At 39.9% G+C, this 25,047-nt stretch overlaps 1 protein-coding gene across 11 annotated transcripts in view; it reads left to right on the top strand.

Moving 5' to 3' along the window:
• Positions 1-1,242: 1,242 nt before the first annotated feature.
• Positions 1,243-25,047, top strand: part of MAP3K4 (mitogen-activated protein kinase kinase kinase 4) — a 70,434-nt gene continuing 46,629 nt past the window's right edge. For 3 of the 11 annotated variants that reach the window (XM_062641847.1, XM_062641843.1, XM_062641842.1), the window contains exons 1-2: positions 4,556-4,768; positions 22,419-22,609. In XM_062641847.1, the coding sequence (XP_062497831.1) occupies positions 4,587-4,768; positions 22,419-22,609 (373 nt within the window). In that variant the 5' untranslated portion in view covers positions 4,556-4,586. Of the gene's footprint in view, positions 1,426-4,548; positions 4,769-5,123; positions 5,448-22,418; positions 22,610-25,047 lie in introns of those variants that run through there. The other 8 variants (XR_009969094.1, XM_062641851.1, XM_062641849.1 and 5 more) reach the window with 6 other exon arrangements.

Raw genomic sequence — 25,047 nt, 5'->3', positions numbered from 1 at the left:
AAGAGCTGTAGGAAGGAGGAGAGATAGACAGGAGTTATAGAAGATATCCCTAGGCAGGGAATTTTGATACAGATCTCACAGCTGTTTTCTGCTGGGATAACACAGCTGCTGTAAGGCAGATATAGAAAGAATCTCAGATGCACAACCAGATACTTTAAAAGATAGAGCCTGGAACTTCTTTTTTTTTTGCTTTGTGGGCTGATGAAAATAAATAGCATCACTTTCAAGCTTGTTATCTTAGCAGGTATTCAAACTTGCAAGATGCTTGAAAAAATTGTGTTGCACAAGATGATGCACTAAATTGCACTGTCAGACACACAGAAAACAGATGGATATGCTCCAGGTCTACAAACATGGTTTTGGAGGATGGGCCCCAATGCTTCAATCGAACATCTTTGAACATGAAATTACAATACTCAACACAAATTCAAACAAGCACTACAATGATCTTGGTTGTGTTTATAAATATCCCATGGCTGGTCACTAAGTATGTCTATTACACAGCTGGGGAAAGAATTATAATGTGATTTAGCAGGAGCTAAGCTAGCTTTAAGCAACTTACTCTGTTGTTGATAGCCAAGTGCAAGTAGCACTAAATTCAGTGCAGCTTATTTTCACAGGTCCAAAGCAATTTCTTGGGAAGAGAGGAATAAGCTACTGTAGCAAGACTGTTCATTATGTATGTTGCTGACTCAGAAATGTTTTCAGTCTCTTTATATCTAAGGACAATAATTTCTATGTCCAGTGCCTAGGTGCCTTTGAATACCAGCCAGTGGTTTCAGCTATGCCCAGCTTTACAGATACTAAGCTCGAAGACCAGCTTTGCACAGTAAAAGCATACTGCTTTAATACAATTTGGGTTCATACATGTCTTATATGGGTCATGCCATTTTAATAATAGCAGAGGCAGTGTTACATAGAGTTGCTTTTTAGGACAGGAAGTACCAAAAAATAATACCCAGTTGAAGTGATAAAACAATAATCCCAGAAATGTCTCTGACCTCATGCTACTCTTACTAACAAATACTCCTTTAATAGTGATGACTTAATGGTATCAAGCCCTGTGTGATCTGACAGGCAGCATGTGAGATGACAGAGTTGAGACAGAAATACTCTACCTCCGTCAAGCTAGCTGGCTCCTATTATAGCATGGGTGTTAAACCATGCTGCTGAACAAGCTTTGGCAGCTATCATGCAAGCTTCTGAAGTGAATGAATCACAGTGGTAACGGATGATTGAACAGGGGTATATACAGCCTGACTCCAATTGCTTTCAGAGTTTCACACTTCAAATCAAATGCAGCAAAGTTCAAATTATACGACACTGAAAACTGAGTTCCATTTCTTTCAACACCCCACCCCCCCCCCCCGCCATTCTTCTGTGGAAGCCACAAAACTGTAGATGGAAGGACCTTCGTATTTCCAGGTAGAAATACATCTTGATATTTTATTTTGTCTCTGAGTAGCTAGTTGCAATATCGACATAAGAAAGATATGATTGTCTTCTAGATATTAAATGCAGTATTGCTCATGTTTTATTTATTGCAGAAGAACATTTCTAATCTGTTACTAAGAAAAAATCAAAATACTGTCTTCAGAACGTTTTACTAGATCTAGACTAACTGTACCTAATAGGTTGCTTTCCAGTGTCTACTGCTGAAAGGGGGACTGTGTCTAATTAACTTTGCTCTTCTAAATAGCTTTTAATAGAATTAACAATTTTATTGGAAGGAAAAAGTAAACCTACAAAGCTGTTTTTGTTGAGAATTTATTTTTTGCACGAAGTTCACAGTGAAGAACCATCTGATGACTATGTTTCATTAATTCTTCAAAGAAAGAACAAGTTGTGCCTTATTCCGCAAACATCCCTAATGTGAAATACAAGTTCGGCCTTGTGACAGGTATTGGGAGAAATTTTTTGAAAGATGCTTTTATAACATTTAATTACCCACATTGAAACAGTCTTTCTACCTCTTCATTAGTGTTTGCTGTATATAGAAAAGAGCTGTAGAACTCACATATGGCAAAAGCACAGCTGCATGTACAATCCTGTCTAATACTTGTAGAGGAGAAATGAGGAAAAAGGAGTAACAGACAAACAGAAATTTAAAGAGTAGACGCAGTAAAGATTTTTAAAAAGATATTCAAAAGACCTGTTTTTGTTAACAGGATGCTACTGCCATCTCTAAAATTTTTATTGCAATTTCTAGGACTCCTGGTGTCATAAAAGGCATACTGCTGGAATAAAAAGCAATTCCTAAGCAATTGCAGTATCTGCCATAAATATGAACCTGCATGGTCAATTAAGGAAAGAAGAAAATGAATCCTAAAATGTTAGGAAACAACAGATAAACTGAAATAAGTTTGTTTGCTTTGACAGTTGCCTTTTTTGTAGCTGCTTCTTTTTTTTACTTAGAATTTTGAGATCATGATTTTGCTACATCATACAATAAAATCCATTAATATTACTAATATTTTAACACAATTTTTTTTTTAAATTAAGATATCATTTATTGTGATGCCTGTTTTAATTTTGCATTTCTATGCCAATAGTAGAACCAGAATAAACAATCTCATTTATCAATTTCCACACATCTGTGAAATGCTGATATGTTAAGACTCACCAGCTGGCAGTCAGGGAAACTTTGAAACAAAATGACATTCCTTAAAACAAACCAAAAATAATTGAGAGAATTTTGTCCACATCAATTTTTGTAAGACCTCTGTAACTTCTTCAGATTTTGTCTTTCCTAATATTATCTCTATATAGGCTTTGACAGTCTTATGTCATCTGCTATTTCCTGTACTATCAGTTCCATATATTCCTGCATCTCTTTTCCTTCCCTTTGGAGTTCTCTGCAGGCCATTCATAAATTATCTCCTCGTACAATTTTCTCCTTGATGCCAGGAGCTATGTTGCTTACTATGGCCTACTGCAGACAAAGAAGTGCCATTGTATCACTCTTACAGCCTTGCTTTCTTTGGCCAGTTTTCTGTAGTTTTAGCATATTCTCTATGGTGTACCACAAGAATGTGATGCAACCCAATATGCTGGGTTGCCTGAAAGGGAAAGTAGAAGAGGAAGTTCATTCTGGACCTCCCTGCTTGAGAGGCCCAGTGCACTTCAGTAAACCATCTTAATATCCACAGAAAGTAGTGTCAGTGGGCAGTCCCCATTTCCACTTTTGCCAAGGGCCCCTGGGATGTCTGCAGACCAATACCATCATGCCACCACGATCTATGGCAAATGGCAAGAACATATATTGCCTTTTTATTTTTCTTAGTTAATTTTACTAGTTACTTTTTCCCAGTTAATGAAAACTCTGTGCTTCTAACATACCACTACACTGTTTTGGTTGAAGAAGCAAAGAAACTGAAAAATTTTGCTGGGATGGCTAAACATAAAGAATTCCCTGCCCTGCAAATAGCTGAAGAGATGGTATCAGACAATGATCCATAACATAGCTGAAAAGAATGATAAAAGCCATTGTTATGCACTTAATTCATCAATGACATCGAGCCTTTGTTATTTGCAGCCGTAGTAAAAACGTGCATACTGTGAAATAGGCAGCTTTGCTTTTGATTTAAAGAATTGATGTTTTTATGGAGATGGTAAGTAATTTATTTCAGAATTTCTTCAGAATTTCTAATGTTGACTTTCTTCACCTACAGTTTCTAGGTTTTGTTCACTATGACAAATTAGTAGGAATATATCATCTGTATACACCTTTAGAACTTCTTTTCAGTTTTGGGCCCAAGTATTTGGCCAAAATCATTAATATGCTAAATACTGGTTTTTTTTTTCACTATATGAGGTAACTTTAAGTAACAATTCTGCACATAAGTGCTGAGTGTCTTGATGTTTAAAGGTTATGACCATCAGGGTCATGATGATCCAGGTATTTTGCTTGACATATAGAAAACAGGTAACTGGCTTCCTGCATAATGTTATTCATCTGGTCCCACATTTTAATGCATGCATTTATTAAGATGATAAGTGTAGAAGTATCTTTTGTATTTCACACACACACACACACACACACACACACACACACACACACATATATAAGGTCTTATTTCAAAGGGACTGTTAAAATCGATCTGTAGAAAGTTCATTTCTTAAACTTTGACAGAGACATGGGCAACTATATATCATGAACAGTGACTTTATAACTGTAGTGTCAGGCTAGAAATCTGTGTCAACTTCTTGCACAGTTAATTTAGAGTGAAGGAAGTGCACGTGAAGCAGAATCCAGCACTGATTCCCATCCAAGTTCAAATTTCACTCTTCAGAAATAAGATACACTGTTTGTACACATATTGCCAATCCCAGGGTTCGCTGCTGTGCTTCCAGTGCTCTAAAGCAAAAGACAAGGTTCTCTCTCTGCAACTCTAACAATTAAATAACTCATGGCACTTTTCTGCATGTGAAGGGCGTTAACGTTGGTGTTCCAGTCAGGCTATAGTTCAGGAAATTACATTTTTCCTCCCTGTATTTCCAAATGGATAACGTGACTCCAGTTCTGTTCAAGGCTGATAACCGGTGCTTATGAAACGAAACAAACTGCTCCATAAGTAGCAGAACAAATGATTTATTTCTTGTTCGTCCGCCTGCAAACCGATGAGCACCCCGTTCATTCTCCCCTGTACCCCCTCCAGAGGACCCTGATGGCATTCCATGCCTCCCAGCTCCTTGGAGAAAGCTTTGGTGGTCCCACCCCCAGAGGGCCACCCCGCAAGCAGGCTGCGGGGCGCTGGCACCTGCCGAGGTAAGCCACCTTCTCTCCGCAATTACGTTCATTGTCTAACTCGCTGCTAACTCGCTAACCCTGCGAGTTTTGAGACCCCGCAGCGGCTCACTCCATAGCGGCCAACAGCGGCTCTCCCAGGGTGGGGAGGGAGCCCGGCGCCAGCTGGCGGGGCGGCAGCTCCCGCCGCGCCACCACCGCCGCTGCCCGGCGCCGTCCCGTCCCGTCCAGTCCAGTCCCGTCCAGTCTAGTCCCGTCCCGTCCCGTTCCACGGAGCTGCCGTGAAGCGCCCGTTCGGACACTCCGCAGCCCCACCGCGCACTCCGTCGCTGCGGCTGCTGCTGGCGGTGGCGGGACGACAGCCCACGCCCGGCGCCGCGCGCGCGCGCTCCTCTGTCTCGGACTGTTCCTCTTGGCGCGCCGTAGCGATGCTCCCGGCTCCTCTGCCCTCGGAGGCTGGATTCAAGATGGCGCCCGCGCGGGCGGCTCTGTGCGGCTGTGTGTCTGCAGCTGGGTAGAGAGCCCCCCTTTCCCTCTGCCCTCCTCCTCACCGCTGCACCCTCGGCACCGCAGCGGGCCGGGCCCAGCCGCGCACTGTGATCCGCCGCCATGCCGGCTTCGGTGCATGTATGAGAGACGTCGCCGTCGCGCTGGTCCGTGCCGCTGCCGCCATGGAGGAGCCGCCGGTGCCGCCGGGGAGGTCAGTATCCAGCGCTGCCAAATAGGCGCATGCAGCCTGCTGCCGGGCTGCAGAGCGGGGCTGGGAGTGCGAGCGCCGGCCACCCTTCCTGCAGTGCACGGGCGCAGCCTGCCTGCCCTGGGGCCGGTGGGCACGGCGTCTGAGCTCTGCGTGGCTGCGGGCGCGTTCCGAACCTTCCCACCCCCGGCCCGTGCGCGGTGCGAAAGCTGTGGCTGTGGCTGCTGCAGCTTCAGCGTTTCTAATAGCGCGCCCACGGAGTGAGAAGGCGCTTCGATAAGGAATCTCTAGTGGCTGCGGTGGGTAAGGCAGTGTTTTGTGAGTGCTTTGCAATTAGAACCAGATCGTTTCCTACCCCCCCTCGCTGAGCAGCAGGAGCAAACGGGTGTTTCTGGATATTCGCAAGGCCAGCTCCCGGGGACAGCTTTTACCTGTGATTAGGAAGCGTGCAGAGACGGGGGGAAGCAGCTGCCTAAGCCCCCCGGCAGACTGGCGAAGCGTGCACGACCTGTGCTTCATGGCTTTGAGCTGCACGGACAAAAACACCGCCTGCTGCGAGGGTGCCTCATGTTTGCAGCGGCCGTGATTAAACCCCAGTAGTTTGGTTCTCTCGGGCGCGCCGATAAAACAGCAGGATCTCGGAGTATTGCTCCTGGCAGCTCTGCGATTGCTGTTCGGCAGAAGACAGAGTTAAAAAACAACTTCCACAGAAAGGGCTAGCGTTATGATGCCTCAAGCTTTTTGCAGCTGCTGTTAACCTCCTGAATGTGCTGACCTGCAGATTGGCTTTTTGCAGGTCTCCATCTGTGCCCTGCTGAGAGATGGGGATGCAAATTACTTCATGGTTTAGTGTTTCCAACTGGCTGTAGAAGTGTTGCATAAGTCCAAGTTATTAATTCTGTGGCAATTATTTCTCCTTTTAAAATAACATCCTGTTGATGCACTTCACTTCTCACTAGGAGGCATTCAGGAAGGGTTTCTTAAACTGCTTGAGTGATCAATTAGTATTGTGAGGCACATTCTATTCCAGGTGTGCTGTGCAGAAAAGCTTCATGCTGTCTTGTTCCTGAGATCACTCTTGGATATTGCAAGCTACTGTTTCTTACTGATGTAATAAAAGGGAAGTGGTGATGCACTCCAGTTTGGATCGAGGCTACAGAGTTGAACAATGTCTGCTTTAAGTTTTCATTAATGTATTTTAATGATTTGTTTTTCTTAAGTCATGAGAATGCCAAAACCAGAAGGTACATAACAGTTAATTAGATTTAACAGAAATATTGTGAAACACAAGTGCCAGTAGGGCAACTGCATTCGTAAGCTTCCAAGTTCCTTGTTACAGTATCTTCAAAGAGTAATACTGCAGGTTAAGCAGAAAATGATTTAAAGTTTGTTCAACAGCATGACCCTAGACCTGGGCTGTCTTCATGTAGAAGAGTAATCTGCAGTGCCTGGATGGAAAACACCCAGGCATTTCCTGTCTAGGGCCATTTCTGACCTCTGCTGGATTCTGCTTATTAAAAGACAGTTTATATGAGTCGGATGTGGGTGTGGACAGTGTGGTGGCAACTTTACCCAGCAAACGAAAATTGAATTGGTTATTTCAGAGTGAGCTGGTGGGTGGGAAGGAGAGGTCTCAAAACAATTAGGTAGCCTTAATTTGGGTAGGGTAACGCATGTACTCCATTGTGATTCACTTCTGTGTGTACTCTGTGTACCAGCTTCACTGCTTTAGAGCAAACTGTTTCTCTGGCTTTATGCAGTACTTACTTTATTCCTGTGTTATACCTGAGAAAAAGCATCTGAAGCTTTTTGAAATATAATTAAAGTTCATTTAAATTTTGGGCTTATCATTAGGTGTGCAGTCTTGTGGGTGTGAGGTTAGAATCTTGTTGAAATCAGTGGGACTGTGTGAAGGCTTGGGAATTTGAAATCCATGTGGTGGCAGATAGCCTTTAATCCTGTTTGTAGCATATGAATGTGTTTCTGGCCAGAAGAGAAGTGTATTGATGTAATGCATTTTCTTTAAGTTAAATACTCAAGTCATTCTGATTAGCAATGTACCTCCATTTATTTAAAAAAGAAAGTTTATTGATTTATTGTTGTGGGATTGCTTTATGATAGACAAATAGATACTTTTTTGTTTTTGCGTAAGGATTCTGTGTCTTGTCAGAATATAAATGTGACGGTCCAGTTTCTAACTCTTAAGGCAAACATACAATATATTCATGGCTTTTTTGGAATTATGTAGTTCTTAGTCCAGAGGATTTGATTGAGAATCCCCTTCCAAAGTAAACTGTTTTTCTGAGGTCTTCCTTTCTTTCTTGAAAAATATGCTTTGGGGTAGGGAAAGCGGGGAGGTAGCTCTCAATTGAACAGGCACGTGTTTGGTGCTTCCTGGTTATGGCCTATAGACTTTAAATTTTCTGAGACCAATTTGCAGCTTTCCTAAGAATTTTCTGGCACAAAAAACACAACAGAGAAGAATGAGGCCTTAAGCATGGCCTTTGTTGGGATGCCAGTTTTGGTGGCACTGCAAAAGCATAAAGAGGCATAGGGCTGTTTTAACTTGTGCCTAGGTTGTAGCCCTCTTTTTTTCCTAGCTTACATCCAGTGCAAGCGGTGAAGGAAGCAGCAGGGCTATGAATAAAGTGGGACAGAATTGTGAATAATGTGGAGGCTTCCTACACGCTGGGGAGTTTCTCAGTGGTCTGTCTATCAGATTTGTTGGCTCTACGTTGACAATGAATTGGGCTGTCAGTCTGCAACATCTGTTGTTTGGGGGAAGCCTGAAGTCATGTCATGGATTGTGCTTCAACCTATTACTCTGTTTGCCAAACTATCTGTATGACTTAGCAGAGAAAGAGTTTAAAATCATTTTATTAACTTATGATCGCAGCTTCAGTGGGAGAAATTACTTGAGTGTATATAGTTTTACCATACTCTTTTTTTTTCCTTTTGTTATTATTTTTTCATTCATTTAAATGAGGCAAGATGTAATCTCTATTCCCCGTGTACTGCATTTTCTTGTTTACATGTGCAAGATTGGGATGAATGACTGATTGCTCCACCTACGCACAAACACACATGCAGCGCTGGCTGAGATGTCTTTGGTATTTGTAGGAGCAAGGATTAGTCTGCGTTGTGTGGCTGCTTGAGTTGTTTTTGTGTCTGTTAATTAGTGCTGTGTCAAGGTTGGTTTTACTATTATGTAAGCTAGTAATATTGGCCCTTGTGGAATGCAAACTGTGCTGTGATGGAAAGCAGATCTGCAGAATTTAAAGGAAAGGATAAGCAATATGCAGTGATATTTATTTTAGGGAGCAAATTGGGATTTTTAGAGGCTTATAAAGATTTGGTTTCCATGACAACATTTCTTAAATTATCCAGAAATCATTCTTTTAAACTGCATCTAAAACAGATTTAGAAGACTATTTTTTAATACTGCTAATTGCTAGTCAAGTAGTATATTGACCTGTGTTAGGAGAGGTATCTTGGCTCTTCATTCTTCAGCTGTCTGGGTGGATCTGCTGTTGTATATGCTGTTTATGTTTGCAGGGCTATTACTTTCTTCAGGTTTTCTTCCTCTCAAGTGTTTCTGCATTGATTCTATGTTTAGCCTGTAATCTATTAACAAAATAATTTTTGATTTTTTAAAAATAACTTAGAAGCTTGTGATTTAAAAAGCTGATAATTGTCCTATGCTCATCCTTGGTCAACTGGAAATGTAAAGCCAAACCAGAATGTTTGCTCTGAACACCTGAGTTTGCGCGTTACTGTGTTGTCAAATGTTCACCCATGTCCAGTTCAAGAGCCCTGTATGTAAAATCACATCAGCTTTCCATGAACCTTGATCAGGTTTATTCTGGATCCAGACAAGACGGGCTATAACTTTATTGCCTGATGAATGTCCCCTGCTGTCATGGGGTAGGAGGAGGGAATTAATTCTGTTCCTTCTGTGTCCTGCTAACATTTAATGGTGTTGATTGTTGTGTATTGCTTTCTGATGTGGTATAAATGTATGATTTATTCTGTTCTTGGCTTACATGTGCTGCTGGCTTACTTGCTGATGATTTCTCAGAGAGCAGTATTTGTAAAGGTTTTTCATTTTAGCTATGAAACATCCATCCAGTAAGTGGTGAGAAGGCTACAGATATATACACTTCTCAACTCCTTGGCTACAGTGTAAAACTCCATGGGTGCATGTCCATTGAGCACCTGGGGTGCTTCAAGTAGTGCAAAGTACCGCAGGTCCATTACATTGCCTGGGTTTTCCAGAGGTCATAGACTACCAATTCAGCATCCAGTGCTTCAGCACCAGCTTCCACTAAAAACATATGTAACTTAAAATGCTTCATCATCAGGGTTCTTGTAGACTTTGACTTCATCTAGAACATGAACTGAAACTTTGCGATCAAAGCCACTTGGTAACTTTTTCTTATCTAAGAATTGAACTTTCTGCCAGAAGAGTAAAGTTTGAGCATGGGAGAGTGGGGGGAGAATGGCTGTTACACATCTTATTTTCTTAGGTCGGTGTCTTTTCCAGTTTATCACCATTATAAATGGTATCTGTAGCTGAGCCGAGCAGCCTAACACTTTGTCATAGTATCTCTTTCCCTGGCAGTGTGCAACTTTTCCTGGTGTGGCTTAAATTTTCCTGAAAATCCAGATTTGTTGGTATAGATTTCTCATAAGAAGTACTTAAATGAGCTACACACCCCAAAAATAAAGTATGTGCACCTTGAGACCTTGGGATCTGATCTGTGCAGGTACCAAGAGCTTAACTGCAACACTTATCCTATGGATTTATACTGTGCTATGTAATGCTCAACAATCTTTATAGTACATATTTTGGAGTTTCTCATTAAAAAGCAAAACAAACAAAAAACCCCCAACCTAAAACAAACCAACCAACCAACCCCAAACAAACAAAGAAAACCCAACAAAGTGCTGTTCTTGGAAGTTACAGTTTAAAAAATATTTTTCTCCTCCCCCCAAGATGAGTTAGGATTTAATTGAGGTTGAAAAGATAGTACTAAGGATGAAGCAAGGTGTTTGAAACCAGTTAATGTTTTGCCATTAGTTATTCTGAGACAATGGTGAAAAGAGAGCTGGATACTGCCCAGGCTGGGTATAGCTCTGCTCCTTTTTTACAGTTCTAACCTTTAATCTATTTGCAGCCTCACCTGGTAGGCTTAAATGTAGATGTGGAAACTTGAGAAACCCAGGAACATTTTCACACATCTGTAACACATTGTCAGAGCAATGTCAGAATTAAATAGGTCTGTTGCTCTTTATTTGATAAAAAATTAAGCCGTATTTTATTTCAATAAGAATCTATTTATGAATGGGAAAATGAAAAGTCAGAGATGAACGTACATGCATATTCTGTAAATGCTGTTGTATCATAATCCAAATTTGTGTGAAAACTTACAGTATTCCAAGATTGGAAAATTAGTTAGCCTTTCTGTGTTTCCACATTTACCAGAAAAAAGAGCGGGAAGTTCTGATTATTCTTCTCTGAGATGAGAACGTGTAGAACTGCCAAAACTGTTATAAGAGATTTTATATGTTTATTTAAAATATTTATATAATATTTTATTTTTTAGTTATTTTTAGTTGGTCTAGCTTGCAGAGGAAAAAGTTCTTCTTTAGACTATTTAAGTAGGTCTCAATAGCTCTTATCTCTGCTTGCAATAAAAAGGTATGATGAATACTAATTTGCATTTTTTCTTAATTGATTTTTAATTGTCAGTTTCTGTCTTTTCGAGGTGTTTTTTTTTTTAGACACATTATTATAGTCAGGCAAAAGGTGCTTCAGCACCTCTCCGCTGTTTGAGTGTTGCTTTTCCGGGACTCTCTGTCTTTCTGTCATAAATATAATAATCAAGCACTTAGAAGCTTCTGCCAGCGAATATAAGAGAATTTGGGGAAAAGTGTGGAAGTATTAGTCATTCACAGAGCTGAGTGTGGTAGTTTACACATCTTGAGAAGCGGAAGATTTGGTTGGAATTTCTTTCAAAATAAATATTGTTAGTTAGTAGCAGTGTGAGGAAGTTTGCAATGGGGGAGACTGGATACAGTCAGATAATATGCTTGAGTTGTACTGTAGAAATTGTATTCACACTTGCTGGGTCCTTCTGTTCTCATTAAACAGCTTAATTGAGAGTTACCAAGAGAGAAAAGATGTCTATGGAATCTATTAAAAATTAACTCTTCATCTCTAAGCTTTACATTAGTCTTTTCCCAATAATGACTTTTTTTCCTTTTATATTTCTGCAGAAATAGTGGATACTCTGTCGCAGTGAAGTCTTCCTATAAATCACTGTTCCATCTTGCAGCAGAAATGCTTTGTGTTCTTCTCTCAGGCCTTAGCCTATCTGGGATTCATTGTATTTGGTGCTTAATTGTTGGCAGGGCAGTTGTAGCATAAACCTCTAGTTTTCAAACAGGTAGGAAGATGTAGGTCAGGGCTTCATAGCAGGATTGGGTGTTTGCATTTGTGTGGCGATGCTGCAGGTTAAACAAGGCATCGTGAGCAAAGCATGGCTGTTGTGGGGCTACTATTACATTTTGACTATATACTAGTTGAGTTTTAGTATTTCTGTAGTTATTTCTATGTTGACAAGGCCTTTACTATTACATTTTGACTATACACTAGTTGAGTTTTACTGTTTCTGTAATTATTTCTATGTTGACAAGCCCTTTATCGTAGTTAATTTATAAATTAGCTCCTGGAATGATGTAGTTCAGTCACTCCTTGGTAGTGATACAGGTATTACCTTAAGCATCTTCCTGCCCATGTACTTCAATTCTGTCATTTCTGCAAGTAAAAAAAAAAACAAAAACAAAAACCAACAAACTTGCATTAGTTTTGCAGCTGACCCAGACTAGAAATTGCTAGTCTCATCTCCTAACATAGAATCACAGAATAGTTAGGGTTGGAAAAGACCTTAAGGTCATTTAATTCCAACCCCCTTGCAATGGGCAGGAACACCTCATGCTAGACCATGTCACTGAAGGCTGTGTCCATCCTGGCCTTGAACACTGCCAGGGATGAAGCATTTACCATTTCCCTGGGCAACCCATTCCAGTGCCTTGCCACCTTACAGTAAAGAACTTCTGCCTTATATCTAACCTGAACTTCCCCTATTTAAACTTAAACACGTGGTTCCTTCACTACAGTCCCTGATGAAGAGTCCCTCCCCAGCATCCTTATAGGCTCCCTTCAGATACTGAAAGGCTGCTATGAGGTCTCCATGCAGCCTTCTCTTCTCCAGACTGAACGGCACCAACTTTCTTAGCCTGTCTTCATACAGGAGGTGCTCCAGCCCCCTTACCATCCATGTGGCCCTCTTCTGAACATACCTCTCTTCTCCCCCCTCCAGCTAGGAATATCTGCCATATGAAACTTGCTATCTTACCATTAAGTACATTTGTTTGCCTAATCAAAATTTAAATGGTTGAAGTTGGAAAAATCATGCAAACAAAGACATTCCATCTGAGCTGGATTGTTTCGGCAGCACCAGTGAAGAACCAGTGTTGGTATTTTCATTTGCCCTTGTGCAACTTGGGGGCTGGTAACATCTGGAGAAGTGTCAGTGGAAAGCAGAAAGGACAGTCATCTTATAAATTGTTTCATCTGCAGCCAGAAGAGAGTGACTGAGGGCATGATTTCACATTACACTCCATGTGTTGGAACAGCAGGTTGCTTTCTTCCCCCTGATCTCCTCAAGAGGAAGCCAAACTCTTTCACAGCATTCTTTCTGGATCTAGTAGTCACATGTCTGTAGTTTTCACTTCAGCTTATTGATCTGATGGGTAACTGGTGCAAGAAAAAATGGGCATGTTTTGTTTTTTCCCCATCGTATTGGTGAATGAATATGATTATTGGCTTCTCTGTATAGGGGGCAAGGATATGCAACCTGGGGAGCAAAAAGTGCACTTGGAACAGGTTCCCCTTTTTGTGTCAGCTTACTATGACTATAGTCTTGGTAATTGCCGTGGCTCTTCATCCTGGTAGAAAGTTGTGTGAATAAGCTTCATTACATGTCATACTTGATTTTAAAAGTTTTTTAGTATTCACATTTTCTGTGTTTTTACAAGCTTCTCTGCTATAAGATGCTCTAATGTAAACTTAGTCTGCAGATGCAAATTTTACAGAATCTTACTTGCTGAAAGATGCAAGTGTTTGGTTTGTTGTTTCTTTTTTCAGTTAATATCAGCAGTAAATGATGAAATTACTATGTTATAAGTAAATTCCTTCCCCCCCCCCCCCCACCTTTTATCCCCAGTACTTTGGCTGTTCATTCCTAGACTATAGAGATAACTGATCATATATCCCACCTTCCCCTAATTTCTCCGGGAGGAAAAATGTAGCTATATACAGCTGAATTAGAATTCAAATATTTTGTAAAACTGAAATTGTTATGCTGCTACTATTTTTTTTTTTAAATGCTATTTTGAAAGACAGTGAATATGTTAAAGCCTCAGGTTTCTGCCTTAGGATGTTGTTTTAAGATGACAACATGATAAAACACTCTTTTGTTTCCTCATGTTACTTCCAAGCATTATCTTTAGAATCTGTTTCTCCTTTAAACTTTCCTCTAATTTTAATATAAATTTTGAGTTTGTTTTTCTTTTTTCTGTCCCAGTTTATTTTAGCCTTGACCTTGGTGTGCCTTACATCATATCTGCTTTTACGGTTTGAGAAATCAGTGAAAGGTTGAATGTGACTGTCATAAATATTTATGTCTTAGCTTTTAGAAGAGATAGGAAATGGATGCCTTTAACTATATAGGATTAGCTGCCTCCTGTAGAAAGGAAGATAGTGCAGGTGTAATGGTGGTCACAGGGATACACAAATTGAGTTAGAGAAGTGTGCTTGAAAAACAGGTCTTGAGAAATGATGGGAGTTAGCAGTCTTGCTTTTTACTTACTAACTGAAGGAAGAGTTGCAAGGGCAACAAGTGCTTTAGAGTGTTTTTTTTATTTTATGCCTTTTTATTTATAAAGCCTTCAAGAGATGATACCCTGAAGTTCCCCTTTTCCACTGTGAGATGGCTGTTAGGTGTTCCTTCTGCCAGGCTTTATTGTCAAATTAAGTTATCCAGATGCCTCTTTTCTAGGGTAGTGTCTAACAGATCAGTGTGAGCTGGAAACTTGGAACTCCAAAGCTCTTGTTCCTGATCTTTCCTCCAGCTTAAAGTTGCTGTTCTACTGGTGAGATGTGGCATCTGGAGGGGTCTGTGTGTTTTGTTTTGGTTTTTTTTTTGCTAAGCAGCGATATTTTCCAGACATAGTAAGATTTTTGTTTCTCATGAGGAAGCTGATCCGGGCCTTAATAGAAATGTGGTAGAAGTCTAACTGCATTTGCCCTTAATGATTTCAGAACTTTTCTGTTCTTAGAAAAATTTTACACTAGAAAAACCTTAGAAAGGACTGTATTTGCAATTTATTTTCATGGTAGTGATTCTCATTCAGAAAAGCCCAATGCCAGGCTTGTTTCTTTCCTATAGCTTACCCAGATTATCTTAAATATAACACATTAAAAAGCCAGACATATCCTGAGCTTCAAGTTGAATTTAATTACACTGTTAAAAATCTTGGCATATTACCAAGTTTGTAACAGTAAATCCTATTAATATGTTGGCAATAATCACAGTTTATTGGTGACTAAGGTTTGACATTGACTGCTCAGAAAAGTTGAGCTCGGATTTACGAGATTCAAATATGAATACAAGGTCAAGTGTCTTCATTACCGTATATCAGTATTAGGTTTTAATGTGAACAGTATGTTTTTTTTTTTTATAGTCTCTGGAGGCATAGTCACAATAGGAGTATGTGACATGTACATGCTAGTCACAGAATTTTTTTGTATCTTGCTAACCAGGCTATTCCCTGTGCCAGATTTACACAGGATGTATTTGGGAAAAAAATACAGTGTTATTTGTATAAACTATGAGCAAATTCCTCTTTCTCTAGAATAAAAATATAAAATAATGAATAAAGCTCAAGATTTTTTTTCTTTTTTGCTTTTTATTGAGGGCTTCCTCAGAATTGTGCTTATAGCCCTTTCTTCAAGATTTGTTGTTTCTTTTGCTTCCTTAGAGCAGTTTGTAATAACTTTTTTAAATGCAGTAGTTGCAAACGCTTATTTTAGTACTCACAAATGTAGCAGAATGACAAATGCAGAGACCACTATATACAAAACTGGATCTGTTGTCCTTTCTGCTTTCAGTTCAGAAACTTTTAAGAACCAAGTCTATTTATTTAAGCTTACAGCTTCCCTCATAACAGGGAATTTTTAAATGATGATTAAAAAATAGGGGTGTATGGTGCTTTCATGATGTTGGAATGACACATTAGGAGTTTATACCAGATAACAGTCCTGTACTTTAGCAGAACTTCATTTCATCTTAACTTGGTTTTCTGATTAGATTCTATACTCATTAGTCTTAGTTTCCCGAGGTACTGCTGATAGATTAATGAAGTTCCTTGTGCTGTTGGTCCAGGAGTACCATCACATTTTCTAGTGCTGTGCAGATAAAACAAAACCCCGTACTTCCCCACAGAAGTTAGAGCTGCTGATTCCATAGTTGTATTGTATGTGGTGTTCAGCAGCTCTAACGATACCATTTCCTTTTCAGTTTTAACAGATGCAGAGGTGGTTATGTAAAAATCCTGTTTTCTCTTTGCATTATCAGCAGTGGTGGGATGATGACAGTTTGCAATTATGTTCTTGTCAGAATGTTGTTTATCTTTGAAATTGTTGCAACAACATTTAGGGAGAGCTACCTTAGTTTTAAAATTACTTGATTGATAGTGTGTAGTGTCAAAGTTTTCTGCTTCCTTATCTAATTGGCAGTGTACAGGCTAATGGAGCATATATTTGAAAAATAGACTCTTCACCTTTAAAGCAAAGACACTGAGTGTCAGTAACTAGGACTTGGTAATTCAGCAGTGGGCCTTGTGCAGATCTTGCAGTTCTCTCTGTGGAAATGGCAGTGTGCCATAGGAAGTGTGGAGAAAGAGCCTTGCTGATGTGTGAGTGGTGTAATGTCTTTGAAACTGAGGGAAGCTGTTTACGGCAGCAGCCCGTGGAGTGCGCAGCTTTGTAACTGTTGTGGTGGGTGATTGTCCTGGCTACTGTGTTGGAATTGCTTAACTCAGATTTATTACTATGTGCTTGTAGTCCCATCATTTGACCTCTACTGCTCTGATTCCCAGCAAGCTTTTAAACTGTGTGTGGGATGATGACCAGTGGCTGAACCTGAGTTAATTGTGTGTCTAATACATTCAGACTCCCGCTTATGAGGATCAAGGTTAGCTGATAGGGAAAATCAAAAAAATTATTCCCCCCATTCAGATGTCACAGTTTTTAGCATGACCTCTTATTATTGCTTGTTACAGTCTTTGAAAGTTTTTTGAGTAATGCTTCAGTAAAGTACAAAAAATTTGTAGTGGTTAAAAATCATACTTTTCAGTGTGACTTCAGCCTACTTAATTTTAACATGTTCCTATGTGATCTTCAGTGGTCTTTTCATTTATTGATATATTTTTAAAGATAAATGACTATTTTTCTGAAGACTCATGGTCTTTATTAACAGCAGTGGTTACCAGGCTTTCTTGCTCCCTGCCCTGCTGCTCCAAATTCTGTACCTCAGTTTTCTCACTTCTGTTTCTGCTTGCAGGCCTTTGGAATTGTAGATGATTTAACTCAATTTTCAGGATTGAGCTGAAATTGTAGATACATTACCAACATTTCGATTTAGTGAAGAAAAAATAATTATTAAAAATCCTGTTGCCATCTACACAGGCAAATTAAAAAAAATCCTGTATTTTGTCTTTTCAGATTCTGGTTGAAATGCACACTGGTATAGCATACAGTAGTTACTTGCTGGAAGCGTTCTTAGTTATTTATTTCTTGTTGCATTTCCGAGCTGTCAAGGTATTTTGTTTGGTGGGTGGTTTTGTGTTTCGTTTTTTTACCATATTGATCTTTCAACTCTCCCAGTATTCCTGATTTATTCATCCTGGCTACAGTCCCTTCTATATTCATCAAGGCAAAATTGATGAGAAACATGTTGCTTGTTAAAGTTAGGGCTGGGAGCAGCCTATAAATAGGTTGATGTGAAAACTGTGCACTTCCAGTTTTCCTTGTAAGCATTGGGTTCAAACTGTCCTTGGCAAATAGTAACTTCACTTATCACACTTCTAGCTTTTACTTTTTGGATATATGCATAAAGAGGATTAGGATGGCTTTCACTGGCTGTGGGGGAGAAAGTCTGTTCTTGGTAGCAAACAAGAAATTAGTTTTGATTAATGTTTCCCAACTCTGCTTGCAACAGTATTTAGGAAGCAGCAATTTTGTGTAATAACAAATACTATAATCTGATTTAGGTTAGCCAGCACTGCATTTTATAGGTTTGCAGATTTAATTATTCTTTGGTTAAGTTCATAAAAGTGAATAGCACATGGACATTACAAATGCTATGTCAGTAATCTGTTAACTAGTTTTAATACCAGAGGGTTTCTGCTGATGATCATATATGTCTAATGTTGTCTGGATGAAAAAAATTGAAACCAGCATGACTAAGCTGATGTAGTTGCTTTAGTTCAGCCCCTATATATTTATTGCATTGTTGTATGCTAAGGCTTTCACTGGTGAAACTGAATCTTTGTGTTGACTGGCATTGATTTGAGCTCTGAGATACAGTTTTAGCACACGAACCCTAAACCAAGCATGATGTATTTTTAAACTTGAGTTACAACTTGAATTGGCTTCCTCCCTCTATGATGAGCCAGCTCCAGTTAGATCATCTGGTTAGCTGCTAACAAGAGTGGTTCTGTACAGCATGATTGCTGTTTTGTGATACGACGTCTAGTACTGCATGTTTTGTAATAAATATGCTATGGTTCTTCACAAATTAAAAAACAACCTACTAAATTACCTGGGGGGGGGGAAGTCTGAATGTCAAGTAAATCATTCTGGATCCAGCATGATGCCAGTGAGTCCAGAGGAGGGTCACGATGATTATCAGTGGGCTGGAGCATCTCTCTTATGAAGACAGGCTGGGAGAGTTGGATTTGTTCATCCTGGAGAAGAGAAGGCTCAGAGGAGATCTTACAGTACGTAAGGGGGTCCTACAAGAAAGCCCGAGAGGGTCTTTTTATAAGGGCATATAGCGATAAGATAAGGGGGAATGGCTTTAAGTGTAAAGAAGGTAGATTTAACTTACATAGTAGGAAAAAATTCCTTCCTATGAGGGTGGTGAGACACTGGAACAGGTTGTCCGGAGAAGCCATGGACATCTCTTCCCTGGAAGTGTTCAAGGTCAGGCTGGATGGAGCTTTGAGCAACCTGGTCTAGTGGAAGGTGTCCCTGCCCACGGCAGGAGGGTTGGAACTAGATGAGCTTTAAGGTCCCTTCTAACCCAAACCATTCTGTGATACTGTGATCCCACTGTATAGTGTATATGTAATTCAGGTGTAGGATTGGAGGGTGTTCTGAATACTTTTGGCCTTCATGCCTTCTCCTCAGCCATATCAAGAAACAAACAAGGTAGTGACTGTTAAGGAAAGACCTAGCTTATGGTCTCTAAAGATCAGCTCATTCAGCCTGGTGAAGAGGTTTGATCATTATACTCTTAGAAAAGGTTACTCACTGTAAAACAGAAGGAAAGCAGTGTTTTCACTGGTCTTTTAAACTAGGACAAGTTACCTCATTATAAAACTGCCTTGGAACTGAGACTGAACGCGAGTGCTGCAGGATCCATTCTGCCAGGCCCAGCCAAGAGCATCAGCACCCCACCCTGTGCCTTGCCAGGCCAGTGAGATCACTGAAAAAATAAATAGTTCCATAAGTACTGGAACTAATGACTTCTGTTTCATGTGGTTTAGTCTCTTGTGGTTGATTTGTCTTTGGCAAATTCAGAGGGGTGTGCTCTGCCTGGAGTGTTTTCTGCAGTAAGGCTGTTTGCAAGAGTTCTCAAGTATAATTTTTTCCTGATGTAAACTCGAGTTCCACTTTCACAGTTCAGCACTTACAAGATCCTTTTCTGTTATTCTTCCACCTATTTTCACAGGATCTGTAGGAACAAATTAAGACCTCTTTGTTATATATATAGGGGTTAATTAAATCAGATTGCTAAAAGACACACAAACAGCATGATTTCCCAAGGCAAGGAACCTAGGCTAAAAGTACCAGTGATTCTGTGTGGTGGTCAGTGGCCAAATTCACTGCAGAGCTCCCCTTAGGCTACAGGTGGTGCTATGGTACCACCTGAATAATTTTTCTTAGGTAACCTCTAAAGTTTATCTACAGTAGTTGGTGAACTTGCTTGCTGCCTTTTCAAAGCTGTAGTGTGAGAAGAGTAATTTCACATGCTAAAAGTTTCCATGGCTTTGTAGAGAACATAATTGTTCTGCATGTTTATATCTAAAGGCAGAGCAAAAGTACAGTATCTGATTTGTTTGTTTGGTTTTTGTTAGCCTTACTGCTGTTCTGTTGGCTGGCAATATCCTGGTGTATTTCTTCCTGCAGACACTTGGACTCGCTCCACCAGAATATGGGTAAAATTCCTCATCTGCCTCAAAAATAGGAGAAAGTAAACTGCCATTTATGATTCAAGTGAAACTGAAATTGACGTTACCTCTTCCTGATGCCAGTCTTGCACTGGTTGATTTAGGTTGAATGTTTCTTTGCCTCCATGTCTTTTACTAGAGTGAAGATGGTGTTATTTGCACGCTTGCTTCAGGAATAAAATATCTGAGGGGACGGAGGCAAACTGGTTTTTTTTTCCCCTCCTTGGAGCTAGTGGTGCATGTTGTTCTCCCAGGTAGGTGTATGTTAAAGCAAGAGAGTTCCACATATGGCTCCAGTGGGGAGTGCTGGTGATAGGAGGACTGTGCTGGGGTAATGGGCCCAGTATTCTGGGAGAAGGCAGACATCTCTGTGTCACTTCGAGCTCCAGCCTATCCATGGGATTCAGTCACGTAGAGACTTGTTTTGGCCTTAGAGTGCTGTCCTCCTACTGTTTTTCTCCCTTCTCTACCCAGAGTAGATAAACATCAGATGGGTTTAAAAGGATAGTGAGAGATACTAAAACTCTGTCCTGCTGCCATCTACTTTCCTCTGAAGCCTGAACTAACCAGAGGATTGTCATTAGTTTGGGCAGCTTTTTTTAACTTTGTGAAAAATTCATGATACGTTTGGGCAATGATACAGTTCACAGATTGCCTTAAAATAGTTTGTTTCCATGTATGAATCTGAAATTTTGTAGTATGTCAGTGAACAGCATAAAATGTACTGCAGTTTGGCTGTTCAGAGTCTGAGAGTAATTTCACTGCTGTTTGTTTGTCACTTGATCATGCAGAGGAGATCCAGCTGTTGTGCCCAGGTGCAACTCTGCTGAAGTAATTTTATTTGGTAGGACAGTGCAAGCGTCCAGGAGGGAAAAAGGGGTATCCAACATGATTACTTATATATTGTATTTGTCATGTATTTTTAAAGCAAGTTACTGAGACTGCATGCATGCCCCCTCTTCTGGTGGTTTTACATCTGACGTCTTTTTATGAGAGGAAGTTGGTACTGGAGCTTATCTTTGAACTGGCCCAGAGTTTACATGTAAAAACTGATGGCTCTTTTTAATTATTTACACACATGCACTCACACACACCCACCCCATGTGATTTTACAAATAGATTAAATCCTGGCTTAGGGGACAGCTGTGTAAGTGCCAGAACTGACTTGAAGGAAAGGCTATACGAGTTTTTGGCTGGGGAGAAAGGGAGACCCGAATCATAGCAGTCTGGACTTTGATCGTCTTGTTCTGCAGTGGAATTGTGCCATTGCTAAGGTTAACTACTTGATACCATACAGTTGTTGTTGAGTTTTGGTTGGTTGTTTTTAGGTTTTGTTTGATTGGTTTTTGTTTTGAAGGCCTGGCCCTCACTGAAGGAAAAAGGTGTTACTCTCTACTTTTATATTCTAGTAGTTTAAATTAAAATAGTGTAGAGATTTTGAAAATTACAGAGACAAGTCAGCATTTTTAAAGTAATGGAATGTTTTGTATTACTGCATGTAACGCTACTCTATAATGTTTGCTGATACTATGGAAAGTAATAGTAATGAAATGTCTTGTTTGGCATTGGAAAGTTACTGTGCTGGACTCTGTACTGACATAGGTGCTAATCCTGCAAAAGTACATGCTTTCTGTTGAATTCAGTGATACAACATCCAGTTGTAAAGCTGGCCATCTGGATTTGAGGTTTGAAGAACGTATATACATTATCTTAATTTTGGTTTTGCCTGAGCTCTGACTTGTTTTAAAGTATTATCAGTATTTTTTTCCAAAGTGCCAGTGTAATCAAGGCTAATTGAACAGTTACTGTGGAGACCCTGTTGGGCTTTTTTGGTTTGCCAAAAAAGAATTCTGAGGTTAAATCCAGTTAGTATTAAAATCAGTGGGAAATACATAAAGTACATTCAGGTCTCTTATGCTACATAAAGTTTTGTGAAGGGTAGAGAGGCTTTCCAGTGAATTTGAAAGCTGCATTCATGGTATGCACATGTTAGGGGGTGGAGGATAGAAAGAAAGGCCTCTGCTGCTGTCTCTGCCACTGATTAGATTGATTGTCTTGCATTATATTTGTATATTTGAACCTTTGTTTGGTGTTCCTCTTAGTTTAGGCTTGCCCCAGGTTTTCTCAGAAATGAACGCATTACATATGCATGTATGTTTACACTGTGTTCTAGTGACACTGGCCATACATCCCCTTTGTTATATGTAGCCTATACTTTGCTTGATTAGAAAGTTGCCCTTAAGGATGTCAAAAAACGGGATAAATACACATGGCTGTGGCAGGAAAATATAGAAGGTTGACTGTGGTTGGGATACATCAGTGAATTAGCTTTCTAAACAGATATTGCAAGTAAAAGTTCTTTAACGTAATGGTTTAACTTGTTCTCTACAGGAAAGTGTGCACGTCAGAAGATGCTGCTTGCAAGATCTCAGAATCTGACCCTGAGGAATTATCAGATGAAGCAAGTGCTGACACCTTCTATGGAACTTCTCCTCCTAGTACACCCCGACAGATGAAGCGTATGTCAACAAAGCATCAGAAAAATAACGTTGGGAGACCTGCTAGCCGCTCTACTTCAAAAGGTAGGTGTGGTGTTTTGGTTTTTTTTCCTAAAATGACCATAAAGTCGTAGTAGTTGCCTTTCATTCCCTGATGGAGGAGATGCACAGAAATTGGAGCCAGGTACTGCAGTATCAAAAGATACTTGATACAAGTTTTTCCTAATGTTACTAAATACTGACATCTAATAATAAAACACTTTTAGGTTAAGGTATGAATTTAAGCTTTTTTTTCTTTAATTTTGAGCAGATAAAGAATATGGTAATTACTTGTTGAAAAGAATCTTAAAAAACATTCAGTAGCTACATCTTTTCAAGCTGCCCTTCTAAGAGAAAGAAAAAATGCGTAACAGTAGTGGTTTTGCTGAGCTTGTGATGGGTGAAGAAAACCCATTTTTTAAGATGATGTGTTCAGTATTTTCATACAGAATTATACCTAGGCTTTTAACTTTATAAAAACCCCAAACAAACCCACCACTATGTCTGACAATGTTATTTGCCAAAGTTGTTAACGGCAGCTTAAGTATTGACAGTTAATGTTTTGGAAGCAATTTTTTAACTGGTTTGCATGATACAGGAAGTGGTGTCTCAGAGCACATTTACTTGCAAAGATTACATTTTCAAGGTGAGTGCTTCAGCATGAATAAAGGAATACAGTCTGTTCTGCAGTTGCATGGAGTTGTAGAGTGCAAGTTCATAATAAAAGGATGGCCCACATGAACATCTTCCAAAGCATTTGGTTCCCTTTCGTTTCATACAGTCTCTGATTATTGTCACTGTGAAGAGACCATTCACCAGAAGACCTCTTCCTCAAAGTGCCAGTACTTGTGTAAGCACTGGAATTATTAAGCTTTGTTTATTGGCTTTTAATTGTGCCGTTTGGCTGCGTTAAACTCCTCTAATGCGACATTAACCTTATTTAGTTCTGTATATGGTAGTTATGTAATAAGTTCTCCTGCTTTCTGTCATTTTCTTTTATTTCTGTGCTTTAAAAAAAAAAAAGGGTTGGTTTCTAACCAGAGAAATTGTGGTAGTGAAGGACTGTAGTGCATAAGACTTCATAGTAGCCTTTTAGTGCTGAGCTTGTATTAAGGATCTATAATTGTATGAGAGATAGGGAGCTGTTGTTTACCCCTGCTATCCTCTAACCCACTGCAAAGTCAACATCTTCAAAGTCTGTTTGTTTCTTGTTTTCCTAGAAGCAAGGTAGAGATTCTGGGATGTGATTTGCAAATTGTTGAGAAGTCAGGGTGCAAATTTAAGTCAGAGAGCGTTGAAGTGCTCAACATTCTGAAATGTTGAGCAATAATAGATCTTCCCATTTTTGGCACCCAAAAGTATGTTGGCTTGGTGGATCATTCTCTATCATGTTTTTCCATTGACAGAAAAAGAATAATATTATTCTTCCACTGAGGAGGCCTTTTTTGCAAATAAGCTTATTAGTATTTCTGGTATTAATGGACGTCATAATGAGGAGGACTGTAACAAAAACTCTAAGGCAATCACTACTTCTAGAGTGGAAAACGAGCCCTGAGCAGCAGATAATCCTTAACAGCATACTAAACAGGGAAAAAATGACAAGGTGTTCGGCCACGTTTTGTTCTTGAATAAGCAGGGGCCCTGTGACTCTAGCTGCTTGTGTTCCAGCTCCTGATTCCTGGACTGCAGCTAGTCTGCATTACAGGGATTTTCCTCCAGCGTGCCATCAGTTACTTGAGGAAGAGAAAACCACTGTTTCAATACCAAGTAGTTCCTCCTGTCCTGAACTGTAAAGCCTAGATTGAAGAGCTTTTGTTATTGCTGCAGAAGAGCGATAAGGTCTGCTGCTGCTGAGGAAAGAACAGGAAGAAAAGAGATTACATAGTTGTGCAGAAAAGGGCTGTTACGTAGTATGGGAGAAGACAAGTGTTTGTGTGTTGGGAGAGTGGTAAGGTAGGCTCCTGGTGTTAAAGCAGTGTATTAAGATTACAGACGGTTTCCCAGACCTCAGATCAAGCCTCCCAAGAGCCATTGTTAGGTCATTTTGGCTAGATTTCAGAATCCATACATGCTTCAGTTTTTATGAAATTGCATGTGCAATGTAGTCTCTTTATTTCTGTTTGACTTGGAAACTCAAATGCTCTGTTACATTTTGAGGTTTTTGTTTGGGAGGTTGTGTGACAAATGTATGGAAAATGAACTTGGAACCCATTCTTTTCCTTTTGATCATACCCAATTTTCAGTAGGTGGCATGCTCAGGACAGTGGCAGTTCTCTGAAGTCCTTTCTACAAAAGAGGTAAAGCAAGAGGAGAAAAACATTTTCTTTGGTGATGCTGTTGATTTAGCTGTACTGATGGTAATTTCCAGGACTATATTTCACTTCTACCCATGCCTGTTTTGTTTTGTTGCTATTAAACCATGCTTTATGCTCAACGTATGAAATGGGATTGTGAGCTGGATTGAACGATCCTTCTTGCTGCAG

This window comes from Pezoporus occidentalis, unplaced genomic scaffold, assembly GCF_034315485.1.
Source record: "Pezoporus occidentalis ecotype Australia unplaced genomic scaffold, CSIRO_AGI_Poc_V1 ctg7, whole genome shotgun sequence".
NCBI lineage: Eukaryota > Metazoa > Chordata > Aves > Psittaciformes > Psittacidae > Pezoporus > Pezoporus occidentalis.
Note: the sequence above shows the minus strand (reverse complement) of the source record. Positions and strands in the feature narration are given on the sequence as shown.